Source organism: Anas platyrhynchos, chromosome 13, assembly GCF_047663525.1.
Source record: "Anas platyrhynchos isolate ZD024472 breed Pekin duck chromosome 13, IASCAAS_PekinDuck_T2T, whole genome shotgun sequence".
NCBI lineage: Eukaryota > Metazoa > Chordata > Aves > Anseriformes > Anatidae > Anas > Anas platyrhynchos.
Window position 1 is genome coordinate 22,275,790 of NC_092599.1, and position 24,162 is coordinate 22,299,951.

General features: G+C 38.3%; 1 protein-coding gene and 1 long non-coding RNA gene across 11 annotated transcripts in view; one reads left to right on the top strand and one right to left on the bottom strand.

The window, feature by feature from the left end:
• The window catches only part of ARHGEF3 (Rho guanine nucleotide exchange factor 3), a 132,037-nt gene that overhangs the window by 99,480 nt on the left and 8,395 nt on the right, over positions 1–24,162 (bottom strand). For 5 of the 10 annotated variants that reach the window (XR_005269067.2, XR_005269066.2, XM_027467582.3 and 2 more), the window contains exon 2: positions 20,956–21,051. The exons of 1 other annotated variant lie outside the window; for it this stretch is intronic. Coding sequence is in view for 7 of the 9 variants with exons in the window: in XM_027467582.3 (XP_027323383.1) it covers positions 20,956–21,051 (96 nt within the window). In the remaining 2 variants the exon portion in view is untranslated. Of the gene's footprint in view, positions 1–20,955; positions 21,052–22,486; positions 22,591–23,964; positions 24,140–24,162 lie in introns of all 10 variants that reach the window. 4 more of the 10 variants (XM_027467583.3, XM_027467584.3, XM_072044350.1 and 1 more) reach the window with 2 other exon arrangements.
• LOC140003596 (uncharacterized) lies at positions 1,043–16,403 on the top strand. Its single transcript, XR_011812514.1, has 3 exons — positions 1,043–1,189; positions 8,653–8,802; positions 16,227–16,403. It is a non-coding gene; the product is annotated as an uncharacterized lncRNA (long non-coding RNA).

A 24,162-nucleotide genomic window follows, 5' to 3' on the forward strand; every position in this document is an offset into this window, starting at 1 on the left:
CTGGGCTTGCAAAACATTTTTCTCCTCATATTTCACTAAATGATCTAAATAATTCTTCTTCTGCTTCAACTGTTGTTTTTTTTTTGTTTTTTTTTTTTTTTTACATCTTTCCATCATTTGTTATAACTCAGCAAGACTTTTTCTTGTATCCATACACTAACACTCCGTGTTTTGTCTTACTCCATGAGAGTAAAAAAATACCATATGAAGCCCTAAAACACCCTAAAATGCTTTATGCCCTAAAATGCATATGAAGCCCTAAAAAGCCCTAAAATGCTTTAAATAAGTTAAAAAGCTTATTCATATCATAAACACTGGATTGGTTCCCATTTTCGTTCAGAAACAAGTACAAACAAGGCAACTATATGCACAAAGGCCAGTTTACATGTACAGGGTGAGCCTTAACTGTTTGCTAATAACAAACAGTTTCAATAAATATTGCATCCTCTGACATCAAGATATTCCATTTATTTAGTACAAACACTGAAAAATTTATTTCTGCAAAAAAAACAAGTAATATTTTTAAGGCAACTTATAAATAGACACTGAAGTCAACAAATACTGTCCCCTGCTATGACCCTTTTGACCTCGATCTTCATTGCACAGTGAAGTCAGAAAACTACCAAGAGTTTGATCTTCATGAATTATGTAAATCCATTTACATAAGAAGTAACACTGTTAATAGCTGGGAAGTTATAATTTCTGACTGGAAGATTTTGTACTTTGTATTTGGTATTGGAAGTTTCTTTACAACTTGAGGCATTTGAAGCCAGTGCCAGATTCTACACCTGATGTTTCTAACACTCTTCATTCTTCTCAGGAACGATACTCAGGCAAATGACATGGACACTAAGAAAAAAAAAAAAAAAAAAAAAAGCAGTCTCACACTATTTCCACAAGGAATATTTAACTTGAGAAGCAAAAGCAAAATGCTTTCAGTTGTTCATTATTACTCACAGCTGGGTTCCTGTGGGAACATTTTTTGCACCAGTGTTGCCATAGCAATTACTATAGAAACCCCTGAATGCAGTGGAGTAAAACCTGTTGAAATTATCATGCCATGAAAGCTCCATTCAAAATATTAATTCAGGACAGAAAATATTCAGTAACCTCTACCAGCAAAACAAAGTTGTTTTCTAGCCTCTAGCACGTAAAAACACCAACAGCATGACAGCAATTTCAGCTCAACGTAAGTACAGAAAGTTTTCGTAATTTTTTTCAAAGAAAGACTGTCTGTCAGTGTCTGGAAGCAAGAAGGCCTATAACCTTCTTATTTTATCCTATTTAAGGTAATCGATAACAAATCTCATAAATAATTAAAGGATTTAATTGCTTTGCATCTGCCTGAAGTACAATGTCAGGGCAGCAAGACCAAGAATTCACTATATTTCTTTGCCTTATAATGTGCATTCTCAGCATCTGTTCCAAATGTATGACTGTACTTTCCTACCGACAGAAGACCGAGTCAAACAAAGCTTCAGGCCTATGGCTGCAGGTTACCTGCTTTAAGATGTCCCCCAAAATAAATGCAATGAAAGCACTTAAGGATCAAAAAGTAGTGATGTATGAAAGCTGAAAGCAGAAAAATCTTGTAAGAAACATTACTTGTAAACATTTTAAAGCAAAAATTACTGCCAGTAAGAGAACAGTACTTCTACATTATTTTAAGAACATTTATGCTGTAGGAAAAAATAAACAGCCCAAATAATGAATGATTTTAATATATCATTATCAACATCACTAAAAATCACACTGCTGATTCTGAACTACCTGTTCTTCCAAAAAATCGTGAACAAACAAAACCACAAAACATTTGTGCTATGTGTTTGTGCCATACACACCAAAACATTCTTACCCAAGCACATTTAAAAAAAAAAATAAAAAAAAAAAGCTACCACAACTGACATTACCAACTGCAAAGATTCTTGGAAGGCCCAATGAAATAAACAAGTTTGTACATGAGATTTTTAAGTTTTTCCACAATAATTTAGGAAACCTTAAGGAATTATATTGTTTGCTCTGGTAACTTACAACAGAAAAATCTTTATTGTAAGTATACCAGAGATTATTATTTGCTTGGAAAGAAAACATTTTTCAGCTATTTGCCCTTGCGTGTATTAGCATATTCTCATCCATATACACTAGTACAGGATCCATTTTTTGCCATGAAAATACTTAATGATTTGTAACAACTTTATAATATAGTTGAAGATTCACTCTGACATGCAGAAACCACTCAGTTTAGACTTGGTAACTGCTGAATATTAGCAACTACACATCATCTCATTCCATATTTTTATCAGGACTTTTTGTTTCAACACATTCACCATCATTAGGTTTTCTCTGAAGAAATTTATGCTATGCTCTTACGTTAGGGCACATTTATCTTTTGTCTCTTACTGATAGCTAATGTATTCTGGTTTCAAAGAGATATATTAACAGAGTTCAGGAAGTAGACATTGCAGTATTTATAAAAACTGGAAAATTACAAAAGCCAAGGGAACAGTCTCACAGTCTTAACATAGAAAGCACCAGAGCATTAGGACAATATTGCGACTTCCTACAGAAGCTGAAGCAAGAGTCATAAGCCACAAGAAAGAAATCAAACATGTTAATTTGATCAATGACTATGGACAATCATTATTTACTGTTTCCTTTATGGTCATAGATACCAGAACTACTGTTGGTAGTCAAGAGAATGTGTGGAATAGAAGGTAAACAATCCTACTTTTCTTGAATATATTGATCATTCTGAGTTATTTTATTGTAAAATATGTTCTTGGTGCCAAACTGCTGTATTTTTTCTGATCACTTGTGCTTTATCTTTTGATTTATAAAACAGCATTTTGCTTCCTGTACAGCAATTGTCCAAATGAACAGAAAAAGATACAAAAAAGTTCACTTCATCCAGTACTCTTCCTGCCTCCAAATACTGGTCTTCTGCATTAAACAATTTAACAGTGCTGCAAAATTCCCCAACGATGTTATTTGTCTGATGACTCTATAAGCACGTTTTCCAATTTTGACAATTTCAAACTGAGAAAGAACAGGCATACAGGCATTTGATGAGCTGATCTCTTGGCAAAAGGGGCATAGCAATGAAAACTATATGGAGCTCAGCATAACAAGTCTGATGCTCTAGTTTGCGCTCTTTGCTAAGGATAAAGATTAAGGCTAAGAAGCTGTTTTCTCATTCTTAAGGGGGTAAGGTGGTACTTAAAGCGAAGCAGTAGCCTCATCCTATGCATGGCATGCAATTCCATGGCCTAAATCAGAACATAAAGAATACATATAGCTCTGAGCATGCATGACAGCGGAGGTATCTTGTTGCACGCAGGCACCACCTCATAGCCACATACACATGCTCAAGAGACTCTACAAGGGGCAGAGCAGATGAAGATTGGCTTCCTGTGAAAGCAGGCCCTGTGGTTTGTCCCAAACCCTGCACTCTCTTATGTCCCTCATTGCCTCAGTGAGGCTTTTGCCATGAAGAGGCTGTGGTTACTTCAGAGCAACACATGCACTGTTAGCCTCCTGCCAAAAGAATATGAACTAGCTATGCTCTGGCAGCCTTCCTCACCAGAGCTGTGCTAATTCATGCATCTCATCTCCACCCATACACCATTTTGCTAAAACTTCAGTTTATCCTTATTGTCTCTGATGTTCTTTTTTTTTTTTTTTTTTTTTTTTAATTTTCTTTTTAAAAATGAAACTGGACAATAGGTAGAAAAGCTACTAACAAGAGACAGATAGCAAAGTCACATACCATTTCCTGAGGAAACCATGTTCTTTAAACCACACACATGCACCTTTTTGCACATCTGACTTTTCTAAGTACTTTGAAAAGCAAAGTAACTGATTTCATGTCTTCCAACTCCTAATCCCACTCACTAATGTCCTACTGAGAAGGGCTAATTAAAAAAAAAAAAAGTATAATGATTTTTCCCAAAGTCCGTAAAGTCCCATGACTGATCTCAAGAGAGAATTTTTTAAATTACTATCAAGTGAAAAATATTAAACATTAAACCTAAAACACAGAAGAAACATATTAACACTGTCTGATGCAGGTAGAAGACACTTGATACAAAATAAAGTAGTTCAGTTGGAAGGGACCCACAAAGATCAGGTCCAACTGCCCAACCACCCACCTTACTAACCAAAATTTAAAAAAATGTTATTAAGGGCTTTATTCAAAAGCCTCATAAAGATTAGCTGAGAATCAGTAAGCTTTAAGATTCTAGTTTTAAATTTGACTGTGGTTTGAAAACAAAATTCAGGAACTATTTTTAAACTGTCTTTAGAAGGAATCCTGATCAAAAGTTGCATCTTTGCTCTGCTAGAAAGTATAGAGTTGCAATACACTTAAAATGAATAACATCTACTGTTATCAAATGGCACAGCAAACAACAAATTGTATTGTAGTGCATTCAAGTTTTAACTAATTGCTAAAATAATATTAAGGCATTAAATTGTTACAGAAAATATTTATTGTAAGCATGCTCTGATATCATGAGTGTTGGTCTTTGCACCCAAGTTTACAAGGTCTAACTGACAATATATAGTTAAAAATGGGTGTTATGACAATCTCAGAGAGCATGAGTCACTATGTAAAGAATCTGAAATTCTAGATATTGGCTTTCAAATAAATAGAGGTACATTAAAAAACCTGGCTTGCTGGGACAAAAAGTATTATTTGTGTCACTAAAACACCTCAAGTAGAAATGGTCAGCAAAGTAATACTCAAGAGCTTTGATGGAACTTGACAACACAAATCCAATTTCTTTACACATGGACACAAGGGTTTTAGAGTCCAAAACAAGCATCTGTCAGTTCTAGAGTCCTTTGTCAATCTTCCTACTCATCCTCTGTGACAATTAGCTCTTTCTTTAGGTAGACTCCATTGCTGAAAGGCTTGAAACAGGAACATGGTAGCAAAAGAAGTGACCGTGTCCTATGTCCTGCCATTACTGTTTATAAGAAAAAATGAACAGCATTAACATTCAAGTACAGTGGCCTTCAGGGAGGCAGGGACAGCTGCTCTAGTGGCATGAAGCTGCCACATTAACAGAGGAATCTAAGAAATAGATATTTTGTTTATGGCAACAAACCTACTGTATACAGTTCTGTAAAGTGCAGCATAGAGAGTTGACAGTTATCTTGTTGAAAATAGGCTACTTAGGAGCTGTAAGACGGAAATGAGATGTGGTAGTGATGCTCTACTCTGCATCCTCAGGTTGACAGGAGAGAACTCTGCTAACCACAAACACAGATAAAAAGGATACTACTGGTCAAAAAAGTCCAGCCTCACATGCATAGCATACATACATAACCTTAAAGGAAGAAAAGAAGAATATCTTGACACAGATACTGAAAAAAAACTACCATAAAACCAAGTACTGTAAGACTATTAAGTCATTCAAAACAAAGGACAAACATCAGTAAATCAAAGAAGTTTGGCTAAGCCTGAACTAAAATTTAAAACTCTTAAATTCATTATAAAACTCTTAAATTCACTCATGGTTACCACAGAAAAATGGAAGAATAAATATCTATTCATATACCACTGGTAAATGCATCCCCTTGCTGAGCAAAATATAAGAGCTGTAATGTGACATTAAAATGTAAAATGACAGCTTTCTGTCACTATGCTCTATGATCTTTTCACTGATTATTCTGTGCAACTCCCCTTCCATTTATATACAAAATCCTTACAGCAAGATACAGAAAAATTCAAATTTCCTGGAAAGTCTCCTACTTCAGTAAACTGAAAGCAAAAAGATCCTGAATGGACAGGTATTAAACAGCCTATCTATCATAACTGAGAATATATATATATTTTTTCATATATATATATATATATATATATATATATGAAAATATATAATCTCAATAAATGAGAACCTTGCCTCTAAATTTCTCTCCCCCTGGGTTTAACCATACTGATTAAAGCTGGTGAGTTCTGTTGTTGCTGTTGTTTTGCATATAATCAAAGTGTAAATGATGAATACACATGTATATAAAAGATCTTCCAAATATAATGAAATAAAAATCGGCACGAGAAAAAGTTAATGATTCATTTCAAACCTGTCTTAAAATGAATTGCTGGAAAATCAATTAAGTTTTCTATTACAGAGTACCCAACCAGAAAAACATTGGCATGTGCCAGATGAATTGCAGATTAAAAAAGAAACATGAAAGTGGGAAAATAATTTTTAAATCATCAAATATAAAGTTCGCACAAAATAAATAAATAAAAATTATTTAAACTCTGGATTTACCATATGATGTCCAAAAAGTTTTAGATTGCTTTATCTGCCACAAGAATTGATTGGGAAGATGTTGCAAATCAGGCATCACAGTCAATTGGCAAAATCATTGTAGAAATTTCACCAGATTATATTCTGACAGTTTGAAAGAAAAGAGTTGGAGGGTTTTATTATCATTCTGTTATTTCAGGAATAATAATAATCATTATTATTATAAGCAGTTTAGCAAATAGAACTCAATGTTTAAGGATAAACTAGTTTAGCCTTTAAACTTCTGTAATTTTTTCTTCCACTTGTATGGAAATTGGTAGAGCTTTCCCACCATTTTACTTTTCACTACAGAATGCCCCACACCAACACAGCACAAGGGAGAAAGAGGAATGGATTCCCTAATTCAGTGACCAGTCTGGGAAAATGAGGAAATCTGTGGGCAGAAAAAAAAACATTAACAAATTTGATGTGACAGACAGTTCTATAATCCAGGGTGCAGTAAATTCATGTCAAAATCTCCCATCTGCACTTTGATACAAATTATTGATTTGTAATTGGTTTACTGTGCTTTCAATTATTTTTTTTAGTTACACAAATAACAGATGTGACCGTGAGGGAAATATGCCTAAATGGGCCCAATTCTGACTCACCAAATCTTTTGTATTCTGCTGTGGTAATAAATAAAACAATGCAAGGTTTCAGATGTGAATGTGTCTAATGAAACAGCAGCAATTAAATTGTTATTACAGTATATTTAAAAGATTCCCATTTAAAAAAAATTGTAGTGTGATTTATTTTAAATGATCTGATCACATACAGCTTATGTTTTGGTGCATGAAATATAAAAACATTATATAGCTTTCAAAAATAAAACCATCTTAATCTTCGTGTTTGGGGGTGGGAGAGAAGACAGCAAGAAAAAAGTTGATGGCACCTGCTTTATGATGTAATTTTCCAGGCTAAACAAGCGCCTTATTGAAACAAAACTCCCTCTACACTCATAGCAGTAATTGAATCTCCTGTTTTAAATATAGTTTTACTAACCATTTTTTTAAATGAAGACATAACTAAGTGGACAGCTAGTAAAATAGTTAGCTTCTGACCAAAACCACAGTGACTATAACACAGTAGAGATACAGCAGGAAACAGAGTACCTACATACCTGCCTACAGATCACGTTAACTTCTCTGAATTTTAATTTATGCTTCTTACAATGCTATTTATGTTCAAATTCAGGGGTGGAAAAAGCATGTGTTCTTAGGAAAGTCAGACGCATTCTATTTCCCAATGAATTTATCAGATTATTTTTTGAAGAAGTCTCCACATTAAAAGGTAAACTTGAAGTCAGTTATTTAAGTACTTAGTGTCAGAAATATCAAATAAATTCTGCCTAGAAAGCAGGTGGATTTCACTGCTTCCTATGCATCTCTAAATTGTTACATACAGGCTTTCATACTGCAGAGTGCTGATGATATCCATACATATCCATAAATGTATCTGCACATTTACATCTAACAAATATTAGTGGATACTCTAAAATATTTATAAGTAGTTTTCAATTAGTCCAGGTTTTCTTTTCCACATTAGAAGAAACAAATCTACAGATTTAGTAGGGAATTTTCTTGTATAGTTTTTAGGCAATGTAATGACACTACATGTCAGAAAAGCTATCTTTTGAATATAAGAGGTTTGCAGGTGACCAAAGATATCCAGCTTGAAAGCAGTGTATTCAAATTATTCTCTCTTAGAACTCTTACCTCTAGAAATGTTCAGGACCCACAGGAAAAGTGTAGCAAATTTAACCAATGCATATTCTCCAGCCTTTCTCTCACCCCACAAAAAGGAAAGACTAAGTTACAATCAGCTTTTTGTTTCTGATTGTTTGTTTCCAAATACTACGATATTCAAATGTTCCCATAGAAACATCATCTGTGTTTTCCTTGCAAACTTTATCACCAGCTTCCTCTGCAGAAAAAGAATTAAAGTACATAATCACTTTTGGGAAAATATAGTGATTTTTCTCTGGTGAGATAGAAATTACATTTGTCCACTACGGTGGTTTCAGAGGCAGCTTTAAAGATCAGGGTAGTTAATTATTAAAGATTCTGAGCCATGCTTTCTGAATACTTTGGAATGGTTTCTTTCTTACTGGGATTAACTTCGTATTACAGGTACCTGTAACAAAAATACTAATCCTGGTATGAATGGAAATGTGAGCACAGTGGGGCAGAACAGGTTAATGTAAAAGACAGAGAAAAAGCACCAGAATATAATGCAGGACTCGAACAACAATTAAAATAGTGGACTGTATCAATAAGCATTACTATTTGCAAGGTGATCAAATGGATGAACATACTGTTGCTGTCTGACCTAAAATACTTTCACTCTCATAAAGGTTACAGTACAAATGACTCATTACTGAAGACCTTATGATTGACCAACAGAAGTGTAAGCAAGAAGGCTGCAGTGTAACACCCCTGCCATCTCAGTGCTTGCCACTACGTGGGCATGAAACCACGAGGGAATTGCAATTATGAGGGAACAGGTATAAGTGGATAAAATCAACTTGCTTAAAGATATATATATATTATTTTTTTTTTAACACATTTCCCCTTTGATAAGATATCACACTTTTGTATTACTGCAGTACAGGAAATGCTATGTGTTTCTTTTTACTTAAACTGAAGTTTACAATGATATGCCTAACTGCTGATGTCAGATTTAGTGAAAACTGGAAGTAGTAACTCAGTGTTTTGCTTGAGCCACTATCTCTAATAACCATGGCCTTTCATTTATAATGTGATTCACAAAAGAAGCTTTGATGAACAAAATACTCTCCTTATCAATTATCAATATTATTCAAATATCTCCTTGAAACAAAATGAAAATGTTGCACCATTAAATGCAAAATGAAATTATCCAGTTAACACATAGAATCACTCTAGTCTCACATAGTCCAGAAAGCTACCTGTTTGTTCCAATACCTGATTCCATGTAGAAAACAGTTTACAAATAAAATGTGCTTCTCATTCACCCATTTCTGTTCTCCAGAAAGACCCACCAAATGTCACTTTGTTAACAAAATGAAGCTTTATTAACAAAATGAAGCATAGATGCAAATGATAATTAAACAACCCCTCTGCTGACATCAGCTGGGTCAGGATTACAATGGCCTGCTATCAGATGGGAAATAAATGACAAGGAGGTGAAATTCTTCTATCAGAGTACAGAGAGTCTGACATCTAACAGTCTAGAAACTTTATGGAAGATAGCTTCAGGTATATGGATCAGATTATTAAGAAGCTTTTTGTCTTTCACCTGCAAGACCAACTCCAACAAAAACTGCTTAAGATTCGAGTATCACATTATCAGATATTTAATTTGGCCTTAGTTAAACATCTTTGGGAGACAAATGGAAATTAAGGGCATTAAGTCAACCTAAAAAAAAAATCACAGTTTTCATCACTGTTAATTTGCTATTGCCACAAGCTATTTTTAACATTATTGGAACGTTATGAAGGAGAGAGGAGGAAATCTTCTTTACCTTCCTTAACATGCTTCACATTTTGCAAAAAGTTTTGTTATTTATGGAATTGTTTTTTTGTTGTTGTTGTTTTGTTTGTTTTTATTTTGTTTATTTTTGTTGTTGTTTTTCCCCACATAGTATTAGAGAAAGAAAAGAAAATGTAGCAAAATGCAGTGTAAATGAGACAACCTTTGATAGAATGAAAAAAAAAAAATCAAAACTGATGACAAATTTCATCTGTTATAAACTACACAAACTGATTTATTCTACGTTTGCAAGACTGCAAAATTTCTGATCTGCTATAATCACAACTTCAACTTGCAGATGACCAAAACATTGGTCAGAGATGCTGAGGCTTCCCTTCCACGGTGGTATTTATTATAGACATTGGTGATCCACGCCTAACCACCATGCCTGTGTTATGCCTCAACCTGTCAGCAAGCATTTCTCTCACCCACAGACCACAGAATTTCTAGGTTGGAAGAGACCTCAAGATCATCGAGTCCAACCTCTAACCTAACGCTAACAGGCCCCACTAAACCATATCCCTAAGCTCTACATCTAAACGTCTTTTAAAGACTTCCAGGGATGGTGACTCCACCACCTCCCTGGGCAGCCTGTTCCAGTGTCTAACAACCCTTTCAGTAAAGAAGTTCTTCCTAACATCCAGCCTAAAACTCCCCTGGCGCAACTTAAGCCCATTCCCCCTCGTGCTGTCACCAGGCACGTGGGAGAACAGGCCAAACCCCACCTCTCTACAGCCTCCTTTGAGGTATCTGTAGAGAGAGATAAGGTCGCCCCTGAGCCTCCTCTTCTCCAGGCTGAACAAGCCCAGCTCCTTCAGCTGCTCTTCGTAGGACTTGTTCTCCAGGCCCCTCACCAGCTTCGTCGCCCTTCTCTGGATCCGCTCAAGCACCTCCATGTCCTTCTTGTAGCGAGGGGCCCAAAACTGAACACAGTACTCGAGGTGCGGCCTCACCAGAGCTGAGTACAGGGGGATGATCACCTCCCTAGCCCTGCTGGTCACACTGGTTCTTATACAAGCCAGGATGCCATTGGCCTTCTTGGCCACCTGAGCACACTGCTGGCTCATATTCAGCCAACTATCAACCGTCACTCCCAGGTCCTTCTCTGCCTCGCAGCTCTCCAACCACTCATCTCCCAGCCTGTAGCTCTGCTTGGGGTTATTGCGCCCCAGGTGCAGGACCCGGCACTTGGCCTTGTTAAACTTCATGCAGTTGACCTCAGCCCATCGGTGCAGCCTATCCAGATCTTCCTGCAGAGCTTTCCTACCCTCGAGCAGATCGACACACGCACCTACCTTGGTGTCATCTGCAAACTTACTGAGGGTGCACTCAATGCCCTCGTCCAGATCATTGATGAAGATATTAAAGAGGACCGGCCCCAGCACCGAGCCCTGGGGGACGCCACTAGTGACTGGCCTCCAACTGGACTTGACTCCATTTACCACGACTCTTTGGGCCCAGCTATCCAGCCAGTTTCTAACCCAACGAAGCGTGCGCCAGTCCAAGCCAAGAGCAGCCAGTTTCTTGAGGAGAATGCTGTGGGAGACGGTGTCAAAAGCCTTGCTGAAGTCAAGGTAGACCACATCCACAGCCTTTCCCTCGTCCACCCAGCGCGTCACTAGAGATCAGGTTTGTCAAGCAGGACCTGCCTTTCATAAACCCATGCTGACTGGGCCTGATCGCCTGCTTGCCCTTCAAGTGCCGCATGATGACTCCCAAGAGGATCTGCTCCATGAGCTTCCCTGGTACTGAGGTCAAAATGACAGGCCTGTAGTTTCCCGGGTCTGCCCTCTGGCCCTTCTTGTAGATGGGCGTCACATTTGCTAGCCGCCAGTCAGCTGGGACCTCCCCCGATAGCCAGGACTGCTGATAAATGATGGATAGGGGCTTGGCCAGCTCCTCTGCCAGTTCTCTCAGTACCCTTGGGTGGATCCCATCCGGCCCCATCGATTTGTGCACATCCAAGTGCCGTAGCAGGTCACCAACCAGTTCTTCGTGGATGGTGAGGGCCACATCCTGCTTCCCATCCCCTTCCACCAGCTCAGGGTACTGGGTATCCAGAGAACAACCGGTATTGCCGCTAAAGACTGAGGCAAAGAAGGCATTAAGCACCTCCACCTTTTCCTCATCTCTTGTAACTAAGTTTCCCCCTGCATCCAGTAAAGGATGGAGATTCTCTTTAGTCCTCCTTTTTGTGTTGATGTATTTATAAAAACGTTTTTTGTTACCTTTAACAGCAGTAGCCAGATTGAGCTCCAGATGAGCTTTGGCCTTCCTAATTTTGTCCCTGCACAGCCTCACTACATCCTTATAGTCCTCCCTAGTGGCCTGCCCACTTTTCCAAAGATTATAAACCCTCTTTTTTCTCCTAAGCTCAAGCCACAGTTCTCTGTTGAGCCAGGCTGGTCTTCTTCCCCGCTGGCTCATCTTTGGGCACATGGGGACAGACCGTTCCTGCGCCATTAAGATTTCCCTCTTGAAGAGTGCCCAGCCTTACTGGACCCCTCTGCCCTTCAGAACCGCCTCCCAAGGAACTCCACCAACTATATGTAGTGGGTACTGGGGAAATCTTAACATGTCAAAAAATGAGGAATTTTGGTTCTTTAAGTCATACAGATTTGCCTTCACAAGTTTTAGTGATTATTGTACCAATTGAAAGGGTGACAAACAAAAAAGTTAAACGTGATACTCTTTTTTATTAAATAGTTTTTCTAGATTTTATCAATACATCCCTTCAATAAGTCATGCAGAAACTTCTAGTAATAGATAGACTAATGGATTTTTTTGCTCCTTTCCTAAATCCAAGTAACCAAACCTGCAGTTTTTCAACACTCTTCAGCTTTTAAAACTAAATATATCTCACTCTCTTGATGCACTCTTTGTGAACATTCCATTTAGTCGTATGTCAGAATATAAAAGCAATGTCACTAGTCACTAATATGCATTTATAAACAAAATACCACTGAGGGCAACCTAAAGACGGTGCTACCTTTAATTGGGTAAAAATTTCTTGACTTGGAATTGGAACAAATTTGGGATTTCAGAAACATTTATTCTAACTCCCTCAGCTAACAGCTATAATAAAAAATGGAGACATATCTGTGAAAATGCAGGTAGAATATAATAAAATAGTAACTGAGCACATAGCAAGTGTTTCACATGATATAATACAGACAGACGTGATTTGAAGTGCGACTTAGAGACAATATAACCACATGTACAAAATACAGATGACAGTTTTCTCCAAGAGTCTGGGGAATGATCATCTATCACCAAGAAAAAAAGAAAAGAAGAAATAAAGCTCTTGGAAAACAAACAACAACACACCACTAATTGCCTACAAACAACAGCCTTAGCCATAACACAGTAGGACTGCATTTGAAACAAACAATCTATAACTGCTTCACCTCACTTCTACTTTTCTCTCTTTATCCAGTCCCAGAATAAAGCTGCTGGGGGGGCTGGGGAGGGGAGTGGAGAATCACAAACCACAGGGACACCAGTGAGTTCCCAACACAGAGCACTACTTGTTCCTCTGCCTGGTAGTGGAAACAGCCCCTCTCCTCACTTTCAGATCAAGCCTGCCATCTTGTGGGAGTCATATTCAGGTCAGCATGCACACTGAACTCTTCCTTTCTTAAGGCAGCAGTCAAGATTTTTTGAACCCATCCAGGATGACGAAATAAAATCCAGAACATATTTTTTTTAAGACATGATGACTAAATATATGCTTAAACTTGTATTTGCCTCTGGTAAATACTTTTTTCTGTTACAAAGCCCATTTCATGTTTGCATGAGACTTAAGTCAGCAGTTGGCAACTACTCTTACTTTACCCATTTCAACATTTCTCATCTCTCACCATTTCTGGGTGTGCTACAGAAGATGATATGAGTCATCCTCTTCATGTTTTCTGTTGCTCTCCTGGATCTTCACCCACTTCCTTTAAGGGACTAGCTCTCAGGCTGCAAGTCCCAGTGTGAGAGATTCCTTCATAACAATTTTCAATTGTATTAATCCTTTTATGGGAAGAGAAGTACATTAAATAAACTAGAAAAATTAGTTTAGAATGCAGTAACTTAAAATATATATCTATTACTAAAATCACCCAAATCTATTTTAGAAATATATATCTGCTTTATTAAAATAGCCTGGTATAACTGTTAGGTTATGCTAACTATCCCAAATATTCTTAAACTTTCCAAGAAGAGTATTTCCTGTCTTCACACTGAGATGTTACTAGAAATCAGCTAATTCAGGGCCTCTCGAAATAAAATTAATTTTGACTACCTAAAGCGCTAACCTGCAATTTATGGGACTTCCTTTTTGCAAACACTGTAACCTCGTATTCTCCAAACACATACGTGCCTCTTGTAATCACAACCATCTGCAGCTCAACTGCACTTGACTAGAGCCATTCTAATTCAGTTCTTCAGGATGACTCACTTTTACCGAGGAACAAAGATATAGAAGGAACAGTGAAAGTTGTTAAACTAGTTTCCGTTCCTCACTAATTCCAGACACATAACTCTTACTTCATCAGTTAGCAGCTGGCAAAAGCTGCAATAGAATTATTATGATTTATGTAATGAAACCTTACTTCCCACACAAGCTACAAGACAGCTTGAGTACTTGTCTTTCTGTGAGCTATAGTATGCAATAATTTAGCTACACTATTCTGATCCTCTTTAGGGAAGAAGTGCGATGTGATTGAAACCACATGCATTAAGGTCAGTGCCTACCATGAGGTATTTACACGCTACCTCATCACGAAAATTCAGATTTTTGTCTGCTCACCAGTGTCTTCCTATCTTACTGTTACATTGCAAGTTATAAACACTTCAGTTCCAGCATCTTTTAAAATCTCAGTTGACCCTTCTTTCTATTTTACTTTAGAACAGCAGATGAATTTTTAAGTATTATGCGTCAATATCAGTTTCCACAATACCTCAGAATAACTTTTTTGCTATATCAAATAGCTTCCAAATTTTAAAGCTCAGATAAAACAATAATCATCAGACATTAACATGTTCCTGGAGTGATCTGATACCTAGCCACTGGGCAGAACTGCACTGTAGAACCATTTTTCCTTATTAGATAAAATCACATTAAAAGCTATCTGTGTAATTGTAAACCTGGTGGGTCCTAAATAAATCAATGACTAAAACTAGGCTGAGCTCAGCAACAGCTGTTAAGAACCTAGTGTTACAGAAGTGAGAAAGAAAGTGCTTCACAACTGAGCTCAAGCACAGAACGACAAACCACTATAGATAGAGTGGACTACACTGCAATGAAATGCTATGTAAATATCTACCTTACTTTCCCCTCCTCTCACCCTGCACACTTTTCTAATTTAAATACTAACTTGTACTTGTCTTTTTACCACCCAGTATTTCCTTTATTATATTCCTTTATAGAAATGGCCACCCTCCTAAAGAAAATGTGCTGTTTGAATTAGGGTGATTAAATTCTCAGCCTTCAGCACTCTGTTCTTCTTCTCAGAGAAAAGACTTTTAAATTTTGTTCTTAAAAGCTTGTCTTAAAAATTTGCTCATGAGTTAATTCTACAGAGAATTAGTGCCAGTAAAGTCAACAGAACTTGTTCACACTATTGTTCACAACAGAACTTGTTCACAACAGAACGCTGTTCACACTATTAAACAAACTGGGTGTTTTTGCTATATGAAGCTTAGCTTTTCCGTGACACATTGTATACAATACTTAAGAACTGACAACAGCGATTCAGTTCTAAGAAGAAAAATGTCTTTAAAGTAGGCCTACATCATTCTTAAGCCGGCTTTATAAATTCTTATGGATGGACTCATATTGCTCCACTGAAGTGAAACGCAGATAATGAGCCCAAACTGAATCACCACATGAGCCTACCTCCTTTTGACCACACAGCTAGAAACTGCATGTATGTTTTTGAAGCCGGAAACATTTTTTACTCTTTTAAAATAGTAATGTTCACCTGTTAAGCTCTTACAAATCCTAGAAAACAAGCATCCCAGATACTTTATCCAGTTATGAAACAGCACAAAAAATAAAGATCAGAAGAATATTTTTATTTACTGAGCTAATGTTTTTTAATAATGATTATCTACAGAATATAAGTATGAAATTTAGTCACTTTAATTGAGATTACTCTTTCTATACATATTTTGTAACTCTGTTGACCATCTATTTTAGGATAAAACCCATCAGCTTTGGCAAGGAAGTCCTAGTAAAATGAGCAAACCCCAAAAGTCCCCAATTCCTTGATCAGTATGTGCCCTACCCCATACTTACTGCAGTTTCACCCTCTGAGTTGTGCCAAACAGCTAATTGTAGAGCTGTGGTACATGAATTTACTGAAATAAAAATTGACTTTCCCAAAACAAGATCTATGTTAACCAAAATTGTTTTCATTTAATTCACAGAGCAGCTCACTATGCTATTGGCACAACAGCAGTGATGGCTAACAACGTCACGAAGAGAAACAAGCAAATGAGAGGCTTAAATCAGCTTCACCACAGAAGCCAGATATTGCAAAGCCTCATACCCTGATGTTTTCCTCCTTTAAAAGAGAAATAAATATTTCTGATGTTTCGCTGAACTATTTCCTGTGGCTGTTTTACAGTTTTCTATTTGCTTTTCTAAGGTCCTGAATAAAATAAAATAAATAAATAAATAAAAATAAAAATCACAACAGTAAAAGTAACAACTTTGCTTCTAATTATTTTCCACACATACCACATCCCTTGCCTAGGGAAAGGGACAGCCAAGCCCTTTTTGTCAGCAAAGCCACATGTCAGAGGCAGTTTTTAAAGAGACTTGCTCTAAAAATGATGGTGACTGTCATAGAAATAGGAGTGTGCTACAAACTCAGTAAGCAATATGGAAGAGGGTTTAGAAAAGAAAAAACAAGGCATCCCAAATTCAATGATGGGAGAAATCCAGAACCCCAAATTTCAATTAGTTTTAAACAACTGAAATAGTTCCTGACTTAATTTTGCTCAAAAAGCCAAAATGACCAGCACGATTTCTTCCAGCCTTGAGGAAGCACATCGTAAATCCACACACAATAACAAAAACTGGAAGATTTCCAATTCCCCTGCACATTTTTTTTTTTGAAAACAACATGTCATCCAGCTATTTTCATACTAAGCACAGATTAAAGGGAGCAAGTGGGAACTGTGTCATTATCTTTAGTTCCTTTCTTGCAATTCTCAACATTAAGAAACTGAGAATCTGCCACATCAGTAGCATCTAAAATTTCAAGGCTCTCAGTCCTTCAGTTGCTCAAGTATTGCTCCATACTGGCTTAGATAATAAATGGTCATAACATCAACAGTATCAGCTGAGTTTTTCAGTATTTCTGCTTATCAATAACAGCTGAATTTGGCTTATGCATGGACTTTGCTGTGGTGCCCTCTAGTTATCAGACATTTACAGCAGTCACATTATTCCTACTAACAGCATGTTTTGCTGCTATAATCTTGGTTACACGTGCTGGGGGGAAAGAAAGCCATAGAACCAAATGAAGCATTGCCAGTTTGAGAATTCAAGGACCTTTATCTTGCAGAGGTACCAAACAAAGCAGATACAACACCAATAAAACAGAGCAGCAGATTTTGTAAATGCTTATGCAATATAGGAGGGGAGAAAGATCCTCACAAAAATAACCAGGATAATTTAAGGTGTCATTACTGCTTACTCTCATGAAGTTTTCATCTGCTATAATATAACATCAGCCTTGATAGTTCAAACTACTGGTAGAAGCTGTTTTAGTTAACCTAGGTGACTTTGAAACGGAAAAGATAAAGAATATTTCCACCCCTTGTTCTCCCAACTCTTTTGTACTTGGCACTGATAATGGCAGAAAAGTACCCAACTTACACTGATAAAAGTGGAGCCTTGCAGTCCTTTTGCAATCAAAGTGCACTATTTCTGCTCAATAACAGCCTAATCCAAAATTATGAAGAAACAGAAAAATGACTTTCATCTTCCTTCAAACAAAAGCAAGCAACTGAACTATTGAGGATACCAATCCATACCAACTGATGGAAAAAAAAAAAAAAAGTCCAGGCTGTTCTACAGACTACCCCATCTACCCAGTATCAGCCATAACTAAACACTGTTCAGGAGTCAGCTGTAGGTAGCATTTTCACAAACCAGTTTTGTGGTTCAGCTTTATGCCAACAAACTGCTTCTAGGCAGCTGTAAACGCAAGAGATTCTGAAATGCATGTATTATAAATTAAAGTTAAAAAGCAAGAACCTGCTAGGTAAGTTCTAAGTAAGTTTCTTTGCTTGTGTTTATCTAAAGCTGAAAAAAAAATGAGAGTTGGAAATTCTAACTTTTGTAATCCTACAATTGACACGGGAGAAAAGCATCAAGGATTACGACGAGGTGCTGAAGTGACAAAAAGTAACAAGTCAGCAGCCATGCTAAGGAAAACTGTATTGTCTGGAATACGGACAAGAATTCCCACTGACCAGAAGGCAGGACCCAGCCACCCAGAAGCTGGAAAAAAAAAAAAGATGATAACCCTGTGGGATTGTTGGAAGAAAGAGGCTAGACTCAATTTAAATTCCTATTTACAAGTGATCATTTGCTGGCTATTATAGAGAAAGGAGGAGTACAACTGGAAAGCATTTTGAGCCAAAACTTCAGTAGAAGCAAGAACATGGGAGTGACCAGGAAGTGGAAAGTGCTCCCATTTGCTTCACACCTCTAACAGCAGTAGGCTGGGCAAGGCCAGCACCTCTGAGGGTCAAAGCTACTCTTCTTCATCAAGAAGAAAAGCAGAATTTCCTTCCCATGCTCCCAAAGATGAGCTACTTGTCTCGTAACAACAATTCAGCTAAACCCATAGAAATCCACTGAAAACCAATATAAGGACGCCTAGACAGTATTTTACTGAGGTAACTATTCAACTGCATAACAGAAGTTACACAGCTTGACATACATACTGTGATATGTGGAGTAATAATTCATGTCAAGAAGATGGTTTATATTAATAAAGAAGGGGGGAGATGTGGGAGTGTGGCCATGGGGGTCAACAAGCCCCATGTTTGGTGATAATATCAGACTGTTAATGATGAGGCCATCAGGAATGTAAAGAGTTTAGAGGGAACAAAGAAGGGTGATTGAGAATCCATGCAGTCGCTCTGCAGTCTCTGGTTGCTTGTTCTCCAGCTCTTAAGGCATGGAAGTTTCTGGGTGTTCTGGGCTGTTGCTGGGCAAAGTTGTTTGACCAACGAAAAGTTGTTTTTGAAAAGGACTGCTGTGGGGTGAAGGGTATAAGAGGGGAGCCTGTCCTTAAGATGAAAAAAAGGCAACACGATATAATGAAGTTATGTCATCAATAAAGTAGTAGGAAAAAGGAATTAATAGGGACCGGCTAGCAGAATGGAGACCAGGAAGGGAACAGATACATTGATCACCTCACGAAGATCAGTTCGGCCAGACTCAGCAAACCTCTCAGAAAAGCTCGTACAGAAAGTTGCTGGAAATAGGCACACTGGAGCTGGAGAGAAGCGGACCCACGCACACAATTGCCCCTTGCTGGTAAGCAGTTGCACATTATGGGGAATCATACGTCCTTAGGAACAAAGACTGTCCTGGTAACCTTAGAGCTTATTCTCCTTATTAACAATCAGACAGTTTATGATCCTGAAATATGGGACCAAACTGAGGTCAAGGCGTGGGACTCTGCAGCTAAAAACAACAAGGTTGCAGTGGGATTGCTCGGCACCTGGCGAGGAATCTCTGAGGCCTTAAAGAGCCATGTGGGGCCGCAGTCAGAAACGTGTGGTTTGCCAGATAGCGATGGAGCTGTGGGCTCCTTTACTGATCCGACTGCTACGCCATGGGCCCCTCTGCTGCTACTGCCATCGAAGGCTTTTGCTGTTATGCCCTCTGACGACCTGGACGTGCCTTTTGACCCAGGCCTATTAGCCTTGAAAAGGAGATGGATATGTTTTTCTTCAATCTGGGAAGAACGGGATACATAAGGCCTGAAAACCGTGTTGCTTGACAACTTGAAGCGAGACATATTGTTCAAAAGGAATGGAAAATGGAAACTGTTAAGTCATGGAACTTAAAGGATTGTTCGTTACCTTTCCTGATTGTACGTATGTATAGGCATATTCAGGTTTAGTATGCAAAAGCAATGTTCTGTATATTTAGAATGTTTGATGTTCGTGTGTGCATGTTGGTGGAGCATAGACTCCCTGCACATCCAGCACTGTTTATAAGTATTACAGCGCTTTTATAAGTATTACAAAATTCAGATTGAGTTGAGACCTCATTTATAACACTGATCATTTCCTAGGCTAGAAAAAAGTGTAATTTAGCTTTTTGTCCATGTAGGTCTCTCTCTCTCTCTTTTTTTTTTTTTTTCCCTGCAGCATGAATTTATTTCTTTTCTACATGGTATATAAGCAATGCAACAAAATCCTAGCTAAATCCTAGTGAACAACAGCAAGCAAAATCAGAAGAGTCTCAATAAAGGATCCCCAGTAACACAGCTGAAATGCCTCAGTGCCTTCCCAACACCCAGTTCTCTTCATGCTAACACCAAACAAAGTGCTAAAAATCACATGGTCAGAGACAGTTTTCACAAAAAAATTGTCCTGAAGTATAAGAATTTGCCTCAGCTATGACTGAACTTCACTTCCACTGAACTGCATTTCTTTTTCCTGCAGTATAAAGTCTTTTTTATAATAAGTAGAAACTACTGACTTTTTAATGTCTCCTACGGCACAAATCTCAGGAAACCACAAGCCTGACTTCTCAACTGTACAGCACTTTGAAGGCTACTAGTAATAGCACAGCACAAGCATAGCAGCAGCATTGAGAGATTAAGACATTTGCTGTATGTGAAAGATTCCATGAGTACAACTGGTGTACTGTTGAAGTGAACAGAGTTTTTCCATTTCCCATCCCCCATGACACTACAGCCCCATGGTCATCTGCTAAAAACTCAAAAACACAATAAAAACTTCCTTTCTCATTCTCATTCTATTTAAATAATGCAAATTAATATAAATATTTCCAACATAAATAACTCTTGTACTTCTTAAAAAAAATAAAATAAAAACTAAGTCTCTCAATATAGCTGTCTACTAACCTCACAGAAAATTAGAAGTAAAGCTTCCTTACCAAACTTTTTCTTCTTCCATTCCTCCCCTGGCACATTGGTTTATTATTGCAGGACTATTCATGGTAAGTGCTGAGCTTTCAGAATTCATCTTTTTTCTAAAAAGGAAAAACAACAACAAAAACATGAAGACCATAATATAAGTGAAAAACATGTGTTTACTAATTCACTAGAAAACCCACATTTTAGGGCAAGCACTTTTAAGACCAAATACAGTACATTTTACTCACTTAAGTAAATCTCCTAAATCAATGGGATTAATTGGATAAATACACTGTGAGAAGGATTTGGCAGTTTTGTGGACTTGCTAGCCTTGCCAAACTCAACACTGATTGTCTTTTGTTTACTTTTCTGAATAGGTGCCAGAAGAGTTGATGTCAGCAAGCCCCCATCCAGGGCTATGCATAGTGTCAGTTATGTTAATTCAGAGCAGCAGTCAGGGCTAGTGTTGCTGTGGAAGGATCCACAGAACACTAGAGAGAAAATTTGGATTTCTGATATTTAAAGATCTTTTCAGCATATTTTAATAACTTACAATCTATATTCTAGTAATTTAAGATCATACTTCACTGATTTGCAGAAAAACACAATTCACTCATGGCTGAAGTCATTCTCATAAACAGCAGAGACAGCGCAGTCCTGGCAATATCAATCCCCAGGCTATAGTGCTTCTAAAAGGTCTGTATGGCCAAACATGCTTCCAGCAAACGACTCGCATGTTAAGAACAAACCAGATCTCTAGATAAGGCAAGTTAATTTCACATTGAAACACTGCTAACATGAAATGTCTTACACTTTTTTTTTTTTTATTTTGCTTTTAAAACAAACAAAACAACCAACCAGATCAAAAGCAATCTTCCTGATCTTGGGATTCCTAATTTGACTTCACACCTGGTTTCTATTATGAGCAACCCAAAAACTCAATGCATTCCCAGAAAACAGGCCCACCTCTATACTAATCTACTAGAACATAACCAGAAAAGAGGCTATGCTTGATAAGATAACCCCTCACTTTTCGCAGGAAGGTATAAAGAAACATTGAGGAGCTGTTTAAAGCTTTGCAGAACCAGGGTCATGGTCAGCCCTGAGAGCCGTGGGCAGTTGGAGCCGACCGCAAGGCCTGCAGTCCGTCACTGGTGGGCAGGTGAGGCCCAGCTTCACAAAACAACTCCTGTGAAGAGAATGCCAACCTTGGATCCAAAATCACGGCCAAGCAGGGCTGTATAAGTAGCCCTAAGCAAGCATGTTTCTCAGAAAGAGGTCCCAAAAAGCAGCAATGTAAATTCAGCCCTGACAGGACTCTGTGTCCTCTTTTTACCTCCCTTTCACAGGCAGCAGAGCAGGCAGCACTGCCACTCTGGGGAAAAACAAATGGACTTAAAAGACAACAGCTCCAGTTTGCATTTTTTACATCCCTTGGACTAAAAAGGGATATAAATTCTGCACAGGCAGTTTCTGGGCAAATTTGCTTCCTGAGATCTTGTTTCAAAGATTGGAAAACCATTCTGAAAGTGAAGACAATGAAAGCCTCACCTCTGCGAGGGCAAGAACAGAGCCTGGTAGCCACTGACCTCATCTTGGTTCAGAGCCTGACCTCAAATTCACTCCTTATTCTGCAGTTGGATCACTGAGATGAACTCAAAAAAAAAAAAAAAAAAAAAAAAAAAAGTAATTCTAGAAGTGGCTCAGCAGCAGGTGTTGAATTTTAAATTATTACTTTCCTCTTCAGTGTGCAGTAATGCAGGAGGAGGGGAGATGTTCTTACAGATATTTTGAAGGAACAATGAAGGAGTCATGTAGTCCAGACACCTTCTGCAAAGTCCCCTATTTCAGGGAACAATTTCTCAACAAGGCAAATTACAGCCAATTTCTGCTCTACCTTGGGAAAGCCCAGATGTTTCAGTGATCACAGCAGTTGCATAAGCAAGGGTTTTGCCTCCTCTTACAGTCACTCAAACTACTAGGATTGAAGGTTCAAAGGAAAGTTAAAAGTAGCCTCTTAATTCACAAAGTTGCAACCCAAAAGAATGAAGTTACAAAACCACCAGTTTGCCATTCCAGAAGAAAAACAGTAAGTAAATTTACTGTTTGCTTATGAGCTAGTACTGTACTGTTAGAGTACAGATCGTTTAACCTATAAATAAAAAAGTATTCATCACTCCCCTCCCCACCTGAAGAAACACTGAAGAAAACACTCCAGACAGAATTGCACTAAGAGTCCCATGGTGAAACTAGAGCAACAGCAGAGGACAGACAAAATGATACCATTTACCATGTTACAAAGTTTTTCTCTGAACAATTGATGAGGGCTGATGCTTACCTAACAGAAAATAAATGACACATGGCATAAACCCAGTTTCTCTTCTCTTATGTTCCACAAAGAAAATGAACTGAAGTAATATAGAGCTGAATACATTTTGTCAAACTGCTCAGCTCCCTCAGTCTAGTCTCTGAAATTATCACTAACATCGTACTCCTTCACGCCCACAGCCTCGGGGTCTTACAAAAATCCGCTTCTGGTGTTTTCTGTAACATACGAGGAGGGCAGCAAGAGGCCAGCATCTATTCATTTGAATAGCAAGGTATTATCCACTACCATCAGAGAGATACCTATATGCTGGATAAAACAGTGGGCTTTCTGACAAACTGGATACTGTGAGTCATACACAGCTCCTGCTCTTACAGCCTCCACTGCTCAGATTCCAGTAGTAGGATAGGTTGGCCAAGGCACCCAATGAAGTGCTACCCAAACATGCTCCTCACTTAAACACACGGAGGAGGTGGGCGTAGCAGCCAACCCATACAGCAACAGTCAAACATCCTTCCTCAGCTGGCACTAACATAAGTGGGGATGGGATCCTCCAGTATGCCTGGCCTTCTCCCAACCCTGCGCTGCAGCAGCACGCTTCTGCAAGATGGGAGCAGGTATCACAAAGCATCCCTTCAACTTCCCACCCACCAACACCAAAGAACAAGCAATGCTCCTGCAACGCCCACCATGTAATCCCTACCTGCTGTAGTACAAACTCCCAGCATCTTGAATGACTTCTGTCTGTTCAGCTTTCCAATCCTACCGTTCTGAGATGGAAGGGCTTCTCACGGTCTTGGGATCAGGCACTTGCTCACGCTGCTACCAGGGCATGACTCCCACTCCTGAGGCTGGCCAGCAGTGAGTCAGACAAGCTTCTGGAAAACCATCAGGGATACTC